Genomic DNA, 16574 nt, shown 5'->3' with positions numbered 1-16574 from the left:
TAAATACTTTACGGTTTCAGAGGAAAGGAGCTATTTGAGCAGACATTTTTACAGTATAGAATTTAGCAACTCTCACAATCATTTAGCCATCTGGGTCGGCGTCTCTTGTGCTCATCTCCATTCTCTGATATGATTTAGCAGTCCCAAAACATATGCTGTTTGTTTGTATACGAAAACGTGGAAATAAATTAATCAATTAAACTAGCCCAATCAGTATTCAGAATGGTCCCGAAAGTAAAAAATATCCAATTTTTTAAACACTGCTATTGTGTGTTTTTATTTTGTCCTGCAGAGGTCAGTATGCTGCCGACTCGCTTGAGGTCTACCATTAAATCCGGGGTAGAAGAAGTAGTAGGAGGGGCTCCGTATTTGAAAGTGGCGGGTAGGAGCGACCATTGACTGTTCAATTCAAAGACTTGTCTTATATGTAGTAGCAAAGGTTCGCGGCGGCGGGACAATTCGAAGTCAAACTAGTCGCCCCACCCGTAATCGGCAGAGTCACTGAATGCAGTTTTTGTCACAATTAAACTCGGATAACGTCGCTTTCCGGAGGAATCACAAGAGGTAACGTTCACGTCACCGTGTTGCTATTAATACAGCTAGCTAGACATAAGTGACGACTAACTTTGGCAAAGTTCACCCTCATTATCGTTCTCCTGCTACATTAAAGAGCGACAACTGACGTTTTTCATTCCAATCATTGTCACTGCTATTGCCTTGCAAACACCATGTCTCACATAAAATACGCTTTGAATTGAGGACGCGACAAGAATACAAGCTCATAATTGAAGCTTTGTAGAAGGGAGGTTGGCTGCAGGCTGTGACGTCATTTTCAGTTGAGTCCCAAGGCTGCCCCATAACAAGTGAACAACAAATGCCTTGCAACTCACGAGAACACCCAAACCTATTTCTGCTGAGACTTGTGATCAGTTTCTAAATTCTTCATAAGAGGCCAACATGTATTGTTTACAGTTCAAGTGAGCCTCCTTTCATTATAAAACAGAGAGCAGTTTTGTATGTCCACAGTGGTTAACCATGAAATTGGGAGTGTGTCTAACTGTAAAAATGGAAATGACTGGCATTGTGTCCCAGATGCTTTAAAAATCATTTAACAAATGTAGAGAATATTTCATAAATCTTTTTAAATCTTGCCATCAGAAGTCATTGAATGTTTCACACAGGAAATATTTGTGTGTTTTTTTTTTATCCATCTGTTGTAGTTATTAAATTTGAATTGTGTTCCTGTGTATATTTTCAATTAGTTGATTGATCAGTTTTGTGTTCTGTAGACTGTCAAGATGACAACAGTTGTCAAGAACCTCAGCTGTTCTTCCTTCCGGGGAGGGAAAATTTTGTGGTTTTGGTGTGATGATCCCCCTCTGTCTGCAGGAACAACTTCCATCATGACACATGAGGATGCCAAGGTGATCCCTGTGCGGGTTGCCTTGAGGTGCCGCCCACTGGTGCCTAAAGAAATCAATGAGGGTTGTCAGTGTTGTCTCACCTTTGTGCCAAGAGAACCTCAGGTCTGTACTGATATGTTATAATAAGTGAATTCATTTTTAAAATTGTATGCAGCTGCATTAAACAGAGCATATGGAACATCTTTTCCATCCCACAGGTAATTGTCGGCTCTGAGAAAGCTTTCACCTATGATTTTGTGTTTGATCCCACTGCTGAACAAGAGGAAGTTTTCACCACAGCTGTTTCTTCTTTACTGAATGGACTTTTTAAAGGTAGCTATAACAAAAAACAACCTCTGAGATATACATGTTCTAAAATATCTTTAACTTTTCTTCATCATTCACCTGTACTCAAAATATGTATTTGCTTCCCTGTTCATTAGGCTACAATGCTACAGTTCTTGCATATGGACAGACTGGATCTGGGAAGACCTTTTCCATGGGAGGAGCGTACACATCAGCGCAAGAAAATGATCCATCAGTTGGAGTTATTCCAAGAGTGATCAGAAGGATCTTTGAGGAGAAGGACAAGATGACAGATGGTGAATTATTTCTGTCAGTGTCTTACCTGGAGGTTAGTGGACACCTGAACATTTGTTTCCTCATATCCAGCAGATGTAATTTGGCTGATGACAGACTTTAAACAACGGCCCATTTTCTGATGATAGATCTACAATGAAGATATCCTGGACTTGCTGTGTTCATCCAAGGATAAACCTGCTCTCAGCATTCGTGAAGATCCAAAAGAGGGAATCAAGGTCTGGAACTGAAGTTGTTTTTGTTTGTAGTCGTGTCCAGGAAAATGCAACGGTATATTTTACATTGAATATCTTCTCTCTTTTTTCGGCCAGATTGTGGGATTAACTGAAAGGCAGGTGCTCACTGCTTGCGAGATGGTTGGTTGCCTGGAGCTCGGAAATTCTGCACGAACTGTCGGCTCCACAGCGATGAATGCCGCTTCGTCGCGCTCACACGCCATCTTCACTGTCACTCTGGAGCAACGCAGAGGGACAGACAAGTCCGTCTTTTATCTTTCTTTGTTTCAATAGCATAATTCACAAAAAAACAGTGATCTGATTGTTAAATGTTTGTAAAATCTCAAATTTTAGGGTCGACTCCATTGTTTCTAAATTTCATCTTGTGGATCTGGCGGGTTCAGAGAGGCAAAAGAAAACCAAGGCAGAGGGAGATCGTCTAAAGGAAGGTAAAGTGTGTGTGTGTGTGTGTGTGTGTGTGTGTGTGTGTGTGTGTGTGTGTGTGTGTGTGTGTGTGTGTGTGTGTGTGTGTGTGTGTGTGTGTGTGTGTGTGTGTGTGTGTGTGTGTTGGTTTCAATGTTGCCAGTCTCTCGGTTCTATAATTGCCAGTGAAATAAAGCTTTCTTCTTCACATCTGTGGTTATAATCTGCACCAGAAAAAGTTTGATCAGAGCCATTTGGTTTCCTCTACAGGCATCAGCATCAATCGCGGCCTTTTGTCGTTGGGTAATGTGATCAGTGCCCTTGGGGATGAAAGCAAGAAAAATACTTTTGTTCCGTACAGAGACTCCAAGCTCACACGCCTACTGCAAGGTAAGCTGGGATGCAAATGTTGAAAATTGCCATTTGCTCAGGCTTGGGCACCATTCTTACTCTGAAGAATGATGATAATAATCATTCAACAAGCTAATGCAGATAATATTTGCCTTTTTGTTCTTATGCCAATTGATTGATTCATTCTCTATTGACTCCCATCACTGTCGCTCCAGTGGCTTATTTCCCTCCTCCTTACAAAACTTTTCTGTTTTGTCTCATCAGACTCTTTGGGTGGCAACAGCCACACTTTGATGATTGCGTGCATCAGCCCTGCAGACTCCAACATGGAGGAGACCATCAACACACTGCGCTACGCTGACAGAGCTCGCAAGATTAAAAACAAACCCGTAGTCAACGTGGACCCAAGAGCAGCAGAACTGAGCAGTCTCAGAAAACAGGTGAGGTATATTGTTATGTAACAGAGAAATGGATAATTGTTTGTACCGTTTATATTAATTGGCTTCTATGTATCTACTGTAATGTAGGGAAACCCCCAACATGAATAGTTGCTAAGTATGTGCACTCTGCAATTCATCTGCATTTAAATGTCTGAGTGGTTTCCTGGTTTAGGTTCAGGAGTTGCAGGTGATGCTGCTTCATGCCCGCGGAGGTGTCGCCCCAGTGCTCTCTGGGTAAGACATCAGTTTACCACTAAGCCATTTTCCTCCACAGCACAAGATGGAGGAATTCCAAATCGCCAATTAGAAAGACCTAGGAACTCAACGGTCACTCTGTCCCTCTGCTGCAGGCCGGAGTCAACAGAGAAAGTTACTCAGCTGCTGGAGAGGAACCGCGCTCTGCAGGACGAGAACAGTAAGCTGAGCAGGGAGCTGAGTGAGGCAGCCGGACAAACAGCCTTCATGTTTGAGAAGATCATAATGGTAAGCGACTGCTAAATACTCATCCACTGTAAGTGAGAGTGTATTCATGCCTAGAGCCAAAACTGATTCAATAAAAACAAATGCAACTAATACATTTTTTTATTTTCTTTCATTTTACCCATCATTGGTTTTTGTCTTGCAATACTCGTAATATTGCTGTGCTTCCCAGTCGGAGCAGGCCAATGAGAAACTTCAGAATAAACTGGAGCAACTTCAGCACCATGCAGCGTGAGTTGAGAAAGCGCCACCTGGAGTTCAGGATGGGCTACAAAGAGGACAAATGATACTCACTCATACTCTCTGACTCTTCATTGATGAGCAATGACACACTGATCGCGTGACGTCACTGTTTATGTTTCAGATGTACGTTGGATCTTCAGAAACTGATGGAGACACTAGAGGATCAGGAGATGAAAGACAATGTTGAGGTGATGAGGAACCTGCAAGAGGTCATCTTGGAGCTCAAGGTACACAGTGTGGGGCTACAGCCGCTCACTGGCAGGATGAACGGTGGTAAAGGCACCAGTTAGAGCTTGCCTTGCACTAATCCTTGTAGTCAGTATATTTCAACAGTCCTCCCCTTTTATTTGTGTACTCTAGTCCTAAGCTCTGAATCATCATTGTAAAATGTTGTTTTTGCTCAGAGTGAAAGTGCCGGCATTGCTGCCTCCATCGACGCTATGGCTGCAGGAGAGGAAGGTCCTGAGATGTTGGAGAGCATGAGTAAAAATCCCTCAGATGACTCTCAATCAGTGAGTTGCAGAACTTGTTCTGTTGTGGTTTTTGCTTCATTTAGCTCATAATACCTTTACCTGAGAGGAAGAGGTTTACATCAAACTTTTCCCCCATTTTCTGATGGGCTACGGTCATTAAGTCTTTGATTTCCTCTCTCACAAACAAGGATATCGGCAAGGAGTCCCCAGAGGCTTTCACTACCCATCATGCACTGCGACAAGCACAGCTTTCCAAGGAGCTGATAGAGTTGAACAAAGTATTGCTTTTGAAAGAAGCCTTTGTGAAGAAAATGTGTCAGAATGACACCCACTTGGAGCCATTGCAGTCAGAAAGCCAGGTTTGTATTGGCTTTCTTAAAAAAAAAAAAAAAAAAAAAAAAATCAAATCAAATAATTTTTTTTTGTTTTACATTAGCAATAAAAATGGATTAGATATAGGTTTTTGATCAGTTTTGGTAATAATTGTCTTAAGGTTTTTGCTTAATTCCCTTTTGTGTGTAAGTCTGACTGAGAAAATACCTGCAGTTACAGGTTGCTTAAGAGATCCATGCTGTGGATGCCTAGTGTTTTAGTTTGTCATTTGGGGATGTGAGAATTTACCAAAACTCACAATAATGTTTTTTTCTTTATGTCCGACAGAAAAGCATACATGACCTCCAGTCAGCTGTGGATTCACTGCAGAAAGAGAAGGAGGATCTGGTTTTGGCTCTTCAGTGCGCAAAGAAAGACACCAACCAGGCTAAGTATGAGCTTAATGTGAACTCTGGATCATTATTAATATTATTATTTTTATTATTGTTATTATTATTTATTTTTTTTACATTGTCCACTGCCTGCTACTATTTCACTGACACCCTCTACCTGGCTTTAGGCTCAGTGAGCAGCGCAGAAAGAGGCTGCATGAACTTGAGGGACAGCTGGTGGAGATGAAGAAGAAAGTCGTTGAGCAGTCCAAACTTGTGAAGCTCAAAGAGTCGTCCGATCAGAAGGTTGGCAAGCTCGTGCATGAGATCCAGGTGAGCAGCGACTTTCTTCAATGTTGTCCCATGAAAGGAAGAGTGTGTTGTGTGAGCGCGAGAGTAATTACAATAACATTTCCTTCAACTCTAAAAATGTTATTTTTGTCTCAACTTTGCAGAGCATTACTGTAACGTAAACTTAGTTTCCTATTTCACTGCGTATTAGCTGTATAATAACAATGGTTAAATAACAGAACTACCTCTTTATGGTCATTAAAAATCTGTCATAGTTCTTCTTTCATTCTAATTGTTAATACTAAATGTTACATGGTCTATAGGTTTTCCATCAGTATCAACTGAGTGAATACTCACAGTGTCAAATGTTACATAAACTAATGTTAAACAATGCTTTTTAAGTTGATCACTTATATTCCTTGTATCTTTATTTTTTATTTGATAGGAAATTATGGTTTATTACCTCAGATTTGCTATTTGTACCTTAATGAACAAATATAATGATTGTCTACTGAGAACATTCTGAAAATAAAAACAGGAAACCTCTTTAAAGCATCAAGTTAATTCCTTTCCTTTCTTGAATATTGTATGTAAGAGTGTCGTTTATTTTGTGTACTGACATTAGTACTAGTTTCTAAAACTGGAAACCATAGATTCCAACAATTTACGCCACCATGCCAATGTTTTCCCAGGCCATGAAGGTCCAGCGTAAAAACCTGATGAAGCAAATGAGGGACGACTCTGAAAAATTCCGAAGCTGGAAAAGCAAGAAGGACCGAGAGGTGCTTCAGCTGAAGGAGAAGGTGTGTGCGCTGCTGGACAGTTTCCTGCATATTCACATCAGTTTACGTTAGCAGAGGGTTTAACACTTGCTTTAACCTTTTGTTTGCCTAATATTCTAAACACTGCTTATCTTTTATCTGTTGAACAGGACCGCAAACGTCAGTACGAGCTGCTGAAACTGGAGAGGGACTTTGAGAAACAAGCCAATGTCCTGCGGCGTAAAACCGAGGAGGTGAGCTGCTCTGATCTGCTCGTCAAACTTGATGAACACAAGAACTAAAACCAACAGAAGTGTTTCATATTTTGAACGTCCCATTTATGTGTCAGATCTTTTTTCGTCAAGCCCTCCAGCTGTGGAAACTCACACAAATAAGGGTCCAAAACCCATGTGGATCTCCAGAAAACAACATACACAGCCCTCTGTTTACAGCCTTCTGCAAAAACACCTGCGTTTATCCCCCTGCAGGAAGGCAACTACATCACTTCAGAGTTTTTTTGTGAAGCAGCTGTTCATTATAGCCTTAAATTAACTCGGCTCTGTCTCAGCTGTGTGACAGCGTTCTACGACAAGACACACGTGTGACACTATGATAAATAGTGCAGCCAGAAAAAGCAGCTCATCAGCAAACAACAAATGTCTTCCCAGGCTGCAGCTGCAAACAAACGACTGAAAGACGCACTGCAGAAGAGAAGCGAGGTGGCGGAGAAGCGTAAAGACGTCCATAAAAGAGGAATGGAGAGTGTTGCTACAAGAGTCAAGGTGATGAATCTTTGTTTTCAAGAGCTTCCCTGTGGCTCCCGCAGCCAGGCAGTCGATTAGGTTTCACAGGCTGCTTTACGCATCTTGGCCAGCTTCGTGTTTTTTCATGCTCCAATTATCATCGGGTTGCCAGACCTGGCTTCTGAACGAAGTGGAGGTGATGGTCAGCACAGAGGAGGCCCGGCGCCACCTCAACGACCTGCTGGAGGAGAGAAAGATGTTGGCTCAGGAAGTCAACAACCTCAAGCAGCAGATGGAGGCCGGGGATCGACCGGCTGCCAAAATCAGGGTGAGCCGTGTATTCAAACTGATGGAGATGTCCGTTTGGATTTAAGAAAAGAAATGAAGACCTCTGTAAATGACTAACTTCTTTTCGCCGTTGTGTGATCCACGCAGCGTCGCACTCTCATCATATCTGAGCTGGAGAGCCACGCAGCGCTCGAGACGCCTCTGAGCAAGCAGGTGGAGAACCTGGAGACGGAGATGGGCCTCAGGTGAGTCCCACAAAGCAGCGGAACTGCTCCCTCAAAGCGACGGTTGACCAATGGAAATAAAGAATCATCTTCATAGTGACACCCAGAGATTTGGATGTCATCATCATACAGTGCGTTTACATGGCACTAGAGAAATTCGAATTATTGCCGTAATCCGATTATGATCAGAGTTTGAGAACTCCGATTGGAATCGGAGAACTCCAATTGAGACACCCAGATAATGCGATTGGAATTTGAATTTCTCTGCCATGTATACGCCTTAGTCGGACTATTAACTGGACAACGCGAGTGCGCACATGCCACGTCTCCCTCTCGCGACTCATGACCGCACAACTATGTCGTCTAACAAAACAGACGGCGCGAAACAACCTGGCAAACACGAATAAGAATGTTGACATTTGGAGAGAGGATGAGACCGGGGCGATGCTTTCTCTTCTAAAAGAGATAGACATATTAAAATAATGCGCAATGGAGACCTTTTTAAAAAGGTAGCGCAGCAAATGCAGGGCTCTGGCTTTGCGCACCCCTGAACAAATACGTATTCGTTCGTATTTATATTTCTACCTTTTCGTTCACATTTTTTGTAAGTTAGAAGAATTTTAACGTTGTAAATAAAAGCACAGCAAAGAGATGTTTTCCTGATTTGTTTTTATTTTGGTAATTTCACTGTTATTCTGCTGGAAACGGCGTGTAGCGGCACGAGCTTCCTCCACGGTCGACACTTTAATGAGCGTGTGTATAACTGAAGACACCGTTCCTTTGCAAAACCTGTACACAAACTCTCCCACCAGTCTGCTCCGAACCCGAATCCAACATGAACGAGAGTTTCGGGTCCGTAGCGACGGCCCAAAGCAAAGCGTAGCATCGAAGACATTGTGTTGTTGTAGCCCTCCAACAGCAAACAACGTTCTTGTCTGCCTTTTAAAATCACCATGAGCACAAGAAATAGGGTACACCTTATCTGCAAAGTAAGTAACACGTACATTATGAACTATCGTTCCATATCATAATGATTTAATATGTCAACCGAAAGCAGCTGACCAGCTGAAAAGACTCACTCCACCCCCAAGTGTTGGGAGGATGACATGTTCCCATCAATAATTCGAATTTCTCAGCTGCATGTATACGGGGACAAGGTGAGAACTCCAATTGGACGAGAAAACCGAATTATTGCTTAGTCCGATTAAGCTCTGCATGTAAACGCACTGATAGACACCAAACTCTTCTCAGTTGCTGCGTTTCCATGACCCCTAGAATTGCGCAAAACCTAAATATTGCAATTAGAAAACTGGTCATGGAAACACCTAAACTTCAAAAAAAGCTCTCAAATATCGCAAAGGTTTTTATACTGTCATGAGGTGATTTTTCAGACGCATCAATATAGAGGGATATCGCAACAGTGTCATGGAAACACTTTTTCATTTCTACACATCAGCGGACGTAACCTACGGGGTCACGTGAAAGGGAAACGAGGGAGAAGGCCTTTGAAAAGCTGTGGTCTCGCGGCACGAGATTTTGGCAGAATTACAGCAATGCGCTTCACACCCTTCAATGGAAACACCTGATATTGATGTTTGACAGGAAATGTTTTCTGTCTTGCAAGGCTTCATTTCATTATTTCACAGACTCACACATGGCAAAAAAACAAAAACAAAAAAAAACTTGGAGCAGGCCAGTCGTCTCCTGACTGCTGAGCAACGCTCCATTGCAGATTATAGCCCTGCTGTGAGCCGCAGTGCACCCTGATGTTTAACCACTTTACCTCAAAGTCAGAGGAAAACAGACAAAAGCTGCATGAGCTCCGCTTTGTTCCTCTGTAATGAGGAAATGTTCAGCTCCACGCTGCGGCCGCCGCCATTCTTTCCAACTCTGCAGTAGCTTCCTGTTTTGTGTCTGTGTGCTGAATCCTGGCTGAAGCCTCCGTCTTTGTTTTCTCAAAGGATGTTTGTTCACCTCAAAACTGAGTTCAGTTGAGAAATAATTTGGAGGATATGAAGTTGCCTCTGCAGCCAATCCACGGTGCTCCAGCGGCCTTGTAAGGTTCACGTCTCCTAACCTTAAGCTTCTTGTTCTTGTTGTTTCTGTGGACAGGAACGCCCAGATCGCTGACCTCCAGCAGAAGGTCCTCGTCGCAGACAGCGAGAGCCGTCTCAAGCAGCGCATCGACGGACTGGCAAGCATCATCGACGCCAAGTGTGCTGTGAAGGTCCTGATGGCCGAGGTGAGAACACCATCGAAACCGACGCCCCCAGCCGCCGGTTCGTCTGTGTGTCGCCGGTTTTCAGAACGGCTCTTGTTTTCCACGGCTTCCAGCTGGTGTCTGCGAAAACCGCCAGCGCCCGGCTGGAGAGCGACATCAAACAGGAGAGAGGAACCTTGCAAGATCTGAGGAAGATGCTGGCGGATGAAAGAAACGTGATGTCGACCATGGACATGGAGCACCAGCAGCAGTTGGTGGAACTGGAGCAGAGGCATCAGGAGAAGGTTCCAAACGCTTTTACCTTTCTACCACAATTCACTCGCTGGTGTGGACCGAAATCCTTCATTTTACTCATTTGTTTTCTTTTTCTTTGCCCTCTCGATCCTCTTGCCCAGGTCCACTACTTCCTGAACCAGCTGCAGAGCAGAGCGGAGTCTGATGAGGCAAAGCAGAAAGATGAAGGGCGTTTAGAGGACATGGAGCGTCAGCAGCGCCTTAAAGTACAGGTTAGTTTCCAACTGCCCCGGCGGCCTCCGCTGCTGAATTCCTTCTCTGTCAACGTGAGACCCGGCAGCTTCACTCTGAATATGTGGGTTGTTCTATTAGGAGGACAAGCTGCATGAACTGACTGAGGAGAATCAGAAACTGGTGGAACAGAATGAGCAATACAAACAGGTGAGCTGGAAAACAAATGTCACTGCATGAAATGTACAGTTTGATTGAAAGATCTTTCACTTGGATCTGACCTGAGGGTGATTTTTGAAGATATTTGGGACTGAAAACTCTGAAAACTCGTCTTTTTTCTCAGAGGTTCTCATTGCTCCACCTTGCAAGTTCAAAGAAGGTCCTCGCACCCACCACCACCAACGAAAACAGTCTAGACGACTCATTTGACTACATTCCTCCAAAGGTACGTTACCAGAGACTTTACTTCCCATTTAATCTGTATTTATTTCTTTATTTTTTATTTTCTTTGAGGGAGGGGTGTGAATTCCCAGTTGTTTTGCATTGTTGACAGTTGTGGCTGTTTATGTGTATTGAAATGGGCCAATTTCCTGCATTCCCCGAAGCCCAAAGTCAAGCGCTTCACCACCGCCAAAGCACCGCAGAACGCCACCATCAACGTGGAGGAGCTGATGTCCCCCAGCGAGGACGAGAACGAGGAGGAAGAGGAAGAGGACGAGTGGCGTCCTCTGAAGAACGAGAAGGGACGCAGGGTGTCCAAGAAAACCAAAGCCACTGGGGTGAGCTCAGAGGCCCCCTGCTGGCCATACACGACCATGTGGGACGTAGTGGTAACACGAGACTCGCTTCCTTCCCTCCAGTGTTCGTGCAAAGGTCGCTGCATCAACAAGCAGTGCAGGTGCCGAAAAGGGAAGATGACGTGCGGCGAGAACTGCCAGTGTGATCACGAGAAATGTCGAAACATGGATAACTTGGTTCCATCTGAGGCAAGTCATCCCAGTTGCCTCCAGCTGATAAAAAATACTGAATTGTCTTTCACATTTTCAGACGTGTGACTGGTGGCTGTTTTACACACTCCAAACCAATGATAAAAAAAAAAAACCTCTCCACTCCTTACAGGACGCCGCTCAGGCAGCCGGCGCTTTCAAAGACTCCACGTCTCTTCAGGACTTGTCCTCCGGCAGTCCCGACAACACCACGTTTTTCAAGCCTCCGTCCTGCACGCCCACTAAGAAGGTCAGCCTCTGTCCGGCTTCAAATGCCTGCATCGGAGATTCCAAGTCTGAACTCTTGTGCATCCATCTGACAGCGATCAGAGAATCTTCCAGATCTCCTTACGTGTCAGCAAGCAGCATTCAGTGGGTGAAGCGAGTGCAGCTCAGAGAGGTTTAGTGAGAGGTTAGCCTGGATGCTGCTGCTGATGCTGCTGCTTTTTTGTCAGAACTGGCAGGTGTGTTTGCTCTTCAAGAGAGACAAAGAGGCCACTGAGGGGCCCCGACACTCATTTTACAAAAACATTGTTTATTGCCGGTCGCCACAAGGCGGTGACACCCAGTGTCAGCCTACATACTAACAGGAATCATCACTCTGTGACCTCGTGGTTGTACTGCACTACTAAAATCTCACCTGCTCCCTCGAACAGGATTGACAGGATTTTTGCCCCCAATTTTTTTGCAGCAGACTGAGGGAAACCATGTCTAGCATGTTGGGTTATGTCCTCTTTGTTAGCCGTTGGTGTACGCTGGCACATGCCAACGCTGATGCACTCTGACCAGTCAGGGTTATTTTTTATTTGGGAGAAAACAAACCCCAGAACGTCACAAACAGCCTGTGCTCATGTGCTTGTCGCAGGTGCTGAAAGAAATCGTGGACATGGGCCACGCCTCGTCCGACCTGAAGCTGGTCAGGAAGCCCAGCGTGCTGGAGGAGGCTGAGGAAATGGAGGACGAGGTGGAGGAGAGGACCACCGTCAGCTTCCTCAAGAAGAAGAAAAAACTCTTGACCAGTTTCCAGAACAGCTTCTTCTCGGGATGCACTCCGATCAGCGAGGAGTCGTGAGCCGGGAGCGAGCCAGGCCCAGTTGGAATGGAAGGTGTCAGCCTGTGCTTGTCGTCTGTCCGTCTGTCTGTCTGTTGTCATTTTATAAATGTTGCTAGACCGTACTGTAGCTAAGTAGCTGTTGATTCTAATTGTATTGAGTAGGGGTTAACAAGAGGACTGTGAATAGAATGTTAACTGATTTACTGTGCACAAAAAAAAAAAAAAAACTAATTTCACTTTCCTGAGGAGTCAAATCACAAACCAACACTTTGAACAATAATCAGTCATTCTTGGGGCGGAACCTTTGGTTTAGACTATGCTTTTACTCGCTGCGAAATAAAATCTGACAGTCAGTATTGTTTTTCAACAAGCGTTTTAAAATTTCGGTAGTGCTTCATTAAAATTAAGTTATTTTGTTTCCTAGTTTGTTTAGGGAGGCTGTATTTCCTTTGCAGTTTTTAGGCTAAACGTACGCTAGGGGAAAAAATCTGCATTAACATTCTTCATGAACTGAAATAAATGGATGATATGTCGGCTTGGCTTCGTCTCTTCTCTCCATGTGGATGAGTTATTGAGGTGCAGTTCACCAGATTCACCACTGTGATGGACAAAACAGGCCATTCTTCTAAACACTGCATTGGACTCGCTTGCTTTAACATGTATTTGATTCCAGCAAATATATCAAGATACACACACAAAAGCAAGTCCTGCCATATACTTTCTGAAAAAGTTCAACATAAACCTGCCTGAGCATATTTCGATCCATTTTAATGCCCTTGTAGTAATGATTCAGGAGATTCCCTGTGCAAACATTTTCCACTTGGTGTCGGGTTACAGCTTTTCTCCAAGACTTTCTGAAAATGATCAATAGAAGATGATTAGTGAATGAGCAGAGGACATTTTCAGCTGTTCTGATTCCCTGGAGCATTGTCAAATTTAAATATTTTAATTTAATTTAAGATACAAACTCTAAACTGATGTGCAAAAAAAAAAAAAAAAAAAAAAACCTGAAGATGTCATACCAGTAAAGGAGACAGGGACTCTGGGGTTTGGCCTTTATTTGCGAGTCAGCAGAGGAAATTGGAGATGGTCCTGGATCAGAGTGTTTTCATTTTGTACAAAGGGGAGCATTCGATATCAGTGGGACGTAAGAGGAAGCTTCCCTTTAATGAGAGTCACTGATTCAGCCTGAAGAGTTCAGAATGTCAGAAGCGGTGTCTGTCTGCAACAAGGGGCCTTTTCTCTGGAGGTTCTCCTGAGGCCTTCGGCTATTGTTGCAGTGCATTTTAATCACCAATAGAGGTCAGGATACGTCTCTCAAGGCTGATGGAAAATAAAAAGAATCATTCTGCCCAGAGTCTGGAGGAGTTTTGTGTCCCGCTGAGACCGTCATGAGGACCGTCTACTGCAAATGAGCTGGAAAAGGTCACGGAGGTGGCCAGAGGCTGCAGAGCAATTAATCACACTGATTACATTAGACCTTCAATTTATGGTCTCCAGAATAATGAAGGAATACAGTCCCATTGTGCGTATAATCAGCTGCTTTGTGTGGCTGGAGATTAAACAGCTGAGTGCTGTGGAGACAATTGTCAGGGAGGCTGAGAAGCATAAAACTGCCTCAACTGTTTTGTCTTTAAGTCTTTTTTGTGTTTTTGTTTATTTGTTTATTTCCCGCAACTATTTTGAAGCATTTACTCTTATTGATACACACATACGCACATAACCAGTATTTATTTCAATGCCCACATGTAAAACTAAAACTATATATTTATGATATAAGACAATGAAGGAGAAGGGACAAGGCAGTGTCTCTGCCCACAGACACTCATCTGAATCACAAGTCCAGGGCACATTAAGGACAGACAAGCCAAGACGACTTCAATTCACACTTCAGCATTTGTCACATTTTACTTGTTCTCTTCACACGCAGTAGCAGTAGCAGTATAGTGGTAGTAGAAAGTGGAACTCAGCCAAAGGTCCATATGATGTTATGACCAGAACCTGAGGAGATTTATTACAATACATCACACAACTGAAATAATGCAATGAAATTCTCTGCAGGAGAGCGTCTCAATCAATCTGTACCTGCAGCAGAATGGAGAGAGAGAGAGAGGGAGAGAGGGTGGGGGAGAGAGGAGAGAGAGAGAGAGAGAGAGAGAGAGAGAGAGAGAGAGAGAGAGAGAGAGAGAGAGAGGTGTAGGAAGAAACACAGGAAATCAGCACAACCAAGACAACCAGATTTTTCAAACCAGTCCAGAAACCTTCCTATTTTGAAATGCATAAGTAATCACATTTGGCAGTATTGTGTCCTCATTATCCAAAGTCAGAATTCAAGCTTAACATTTGTATGGCGCCTCAAATGTCAAAATAAAATTATTATTTGTACTTCGTTCCTCTTTTTTGCGACGATAATTCTGTCTCAGCAGTGTCAAGGTTTATTTCTGCATATGGAGTCTTATTGAAGGCAGCTGGGGAAAACAAATGAATAGAATTTTCCTGAACACCCATCAAACTACTCTGAAGCTGCACAGCAAAATAACTTGTACAGCTATTGCTGAAACAAAATAAGCGCTGAGACTTCAGGACTCAAAGCTTGCTGATGTCTGAAGCAAATCCACTCGACGCTTCAGGTGAAGGTATTTGATACTTGAAATGCCTCCACTGTAGCTCAGAGGTCCTAATGTGACGGAATCTAAAGTTGTGCTTTTGCCATTGGTACATTTTTGCAACCGCAGTGAAGATTTCAACTTAATAAAAGGATCAGAACAGCAATCGATTCAAATCATTTGAGGATTCCGGGCGTTTGCAGAGCCGTTAGAGCGGAGCACGAGTTAACCACAATAATGCAACAATGATTGCACGGCAGAGACTGATTTGACAACTTGAGATGGTGAAGGGAAATGCTTTGCAGGAGTCGATCTGCTGTTTTAGGTTTTAGGGTGAGGTCAGAGGTCACCGCTGGCCCACATCTGCGCCTAAATGTGCTGGCCGTCCACATATCAGTGGTGCTGGGTCTTTGCATGGGAGGGTTGGCTGAAGGTGAGCAAGTGATCAGCGAGAAGAGTCACACCCAGGCAAACACACACACACACACACACACACACACACACACACACACACACCAACTTAAGACAGAGTGAGAGCAAACAAGAGAGCCGAGGGCGGGGCAAAGAGCAGCAGCCTGGAGGAATGAGGAGAGGCCCAGCTCAGCCATGACAGCGACACGTGCTGAGAGCGCCTCCATTGTGCTGCCCAGACGCGGTGCGGACGGGTCACCTACGTACCACCGTACGCCCCTCTGCCATCACAGACGCTGCCTCTGGAACTTTGCTCTCAGTTTTTCTTAAACATTCCGTCAGGCACGTTTCATCTGTCTTTTTGTTTAAACATTACGCCTGAGGCTCAGAATGTGACAATAGCTGGCTTTTCCAGAGTTTTACCCTCTTCAGCCTCGTCATGACATCTTTGGCTCTTACTTAATGCCGCACTGTCGCCAGGCTCCATAGTTTTCAGTGTCCTTTCCAAAGTTAAATGTAGTTTTGACTCTTTATGATTTGAGGTGGTTTCAGTGGTGAAAACCATGTAAACCTTTTAATCTGTTTGCCCAGCAGTTAAATTAGCCAAGAGAACCCCCAGCCCACCCTTGCTTGCACACAAAGCCATTCTTACCACACCACAATTTGATCACCTATTACACACAACCCTGTTGCCCTCTACACCTGTCAGGTTTGGTTGCTCAAGATGGGTTTCCGGGGGAGGCTGTCAAAATGCATTCGCTAGATTTCAGAATTTGACTTTTTGGGGTCCTGCTGAGGAAACTTGTTAATTTCTCATTAGATAAATGAAAAAAAAAGACAAAAAAATAATCACAGACGACCTTGTTAGGAAAAAAAATTAATTACCTGTTAACACAAATGGCTGATTGGCTGAAGACCTGTGGTAGAAAGCGAACATCATAATGTAGAAGAAAGAGGATTTAAGTTACTTTGAAATTGGTGAACATGGTTGTTGCTGCCAGACAAGCTGCTGGTCTGTTTCACTGCTGAAACAGATTTGATTGTTGCTGGGATCTGCTGGGATTTTCACAACACCACAACCATCTCTAGGGTTTACAGAGAATGGTCCCGGACTGAGAAAATACCCAGTGAGCGGCACTTGTCTGGAGGAAAATGCATAGTTGATGTCAGAGGTCAGAGGTCAGAACGGGGC

General features: G+C 43.9%; 1 protein-coding gene across 1 annotated transcript; it reads left to right on the top strand.

Moving 5' to 3' along the window:
* The first annotated feature begins 359 nt into the window (after positions 1-359).
* Positions 360-12899, top strand: kif4 (kinesin family member 4). The gene is made up of 31 exons (XM_076020244.1): positions 360-564; positions 1390-1526; positions 1622-1736; positions 1847-2037; positions 2132-2221; positions 2315-2481; positions 2573-2667; positions 2912-3031; positions 3257-3432; positions 3605-3666; positions 3783-3915; positions 4085-4143; positions 4277-4382; positions 4560-4667; positions 4817-4987; positions 5289-5392; positions 5521-5665; positions 6316-6426; positions 6555-6638; positions 7053-7166; positions 7300-7455; positions 7563-7660; positions 9752-9881; positions 9974-10144; positions 10256-10366; positions 10467-10535; positions 10669-10770; positions 10931-11104; positions 11186-11311; positions 11445-11561; positions 12177-12899. The coding sequence occupies exons 2-31, from the start codon at positions 1404-1406 to the stop codon at positions 12381-12383; spliced, it is 3735 nt and encodes a 1244-aa protein (XP_075876359.1). The 5' UTR covers positions 360-564; positions 1390-1403; the 3' UTR covers positions 12384-12899.
* Positions 12900-16574: the final 3675 nt, after the last annotated feature.

This window comes from Nelusetta ayraudi, unplaced genomic scaffold, assembly GCF_046127955.1.
Source record: "Nelusetta ayraudi isolate G7.1 ecotype Tasmania unplaced genomic scaffold, CSIRO-AGI_Nayr_v1 ptg000011l, whole genome shotgun sequence".
Classification (NCBI taxonomy): Eukaryota; Metazoa; Chordata; class Actinopteri; order Tetraodontiformes; family Monacanthidae; genus Nelusetta; species Nelusetta ayraudi.
This window is presented reverse-complemented; position numbering and strand designations above follow the sequence as displayed.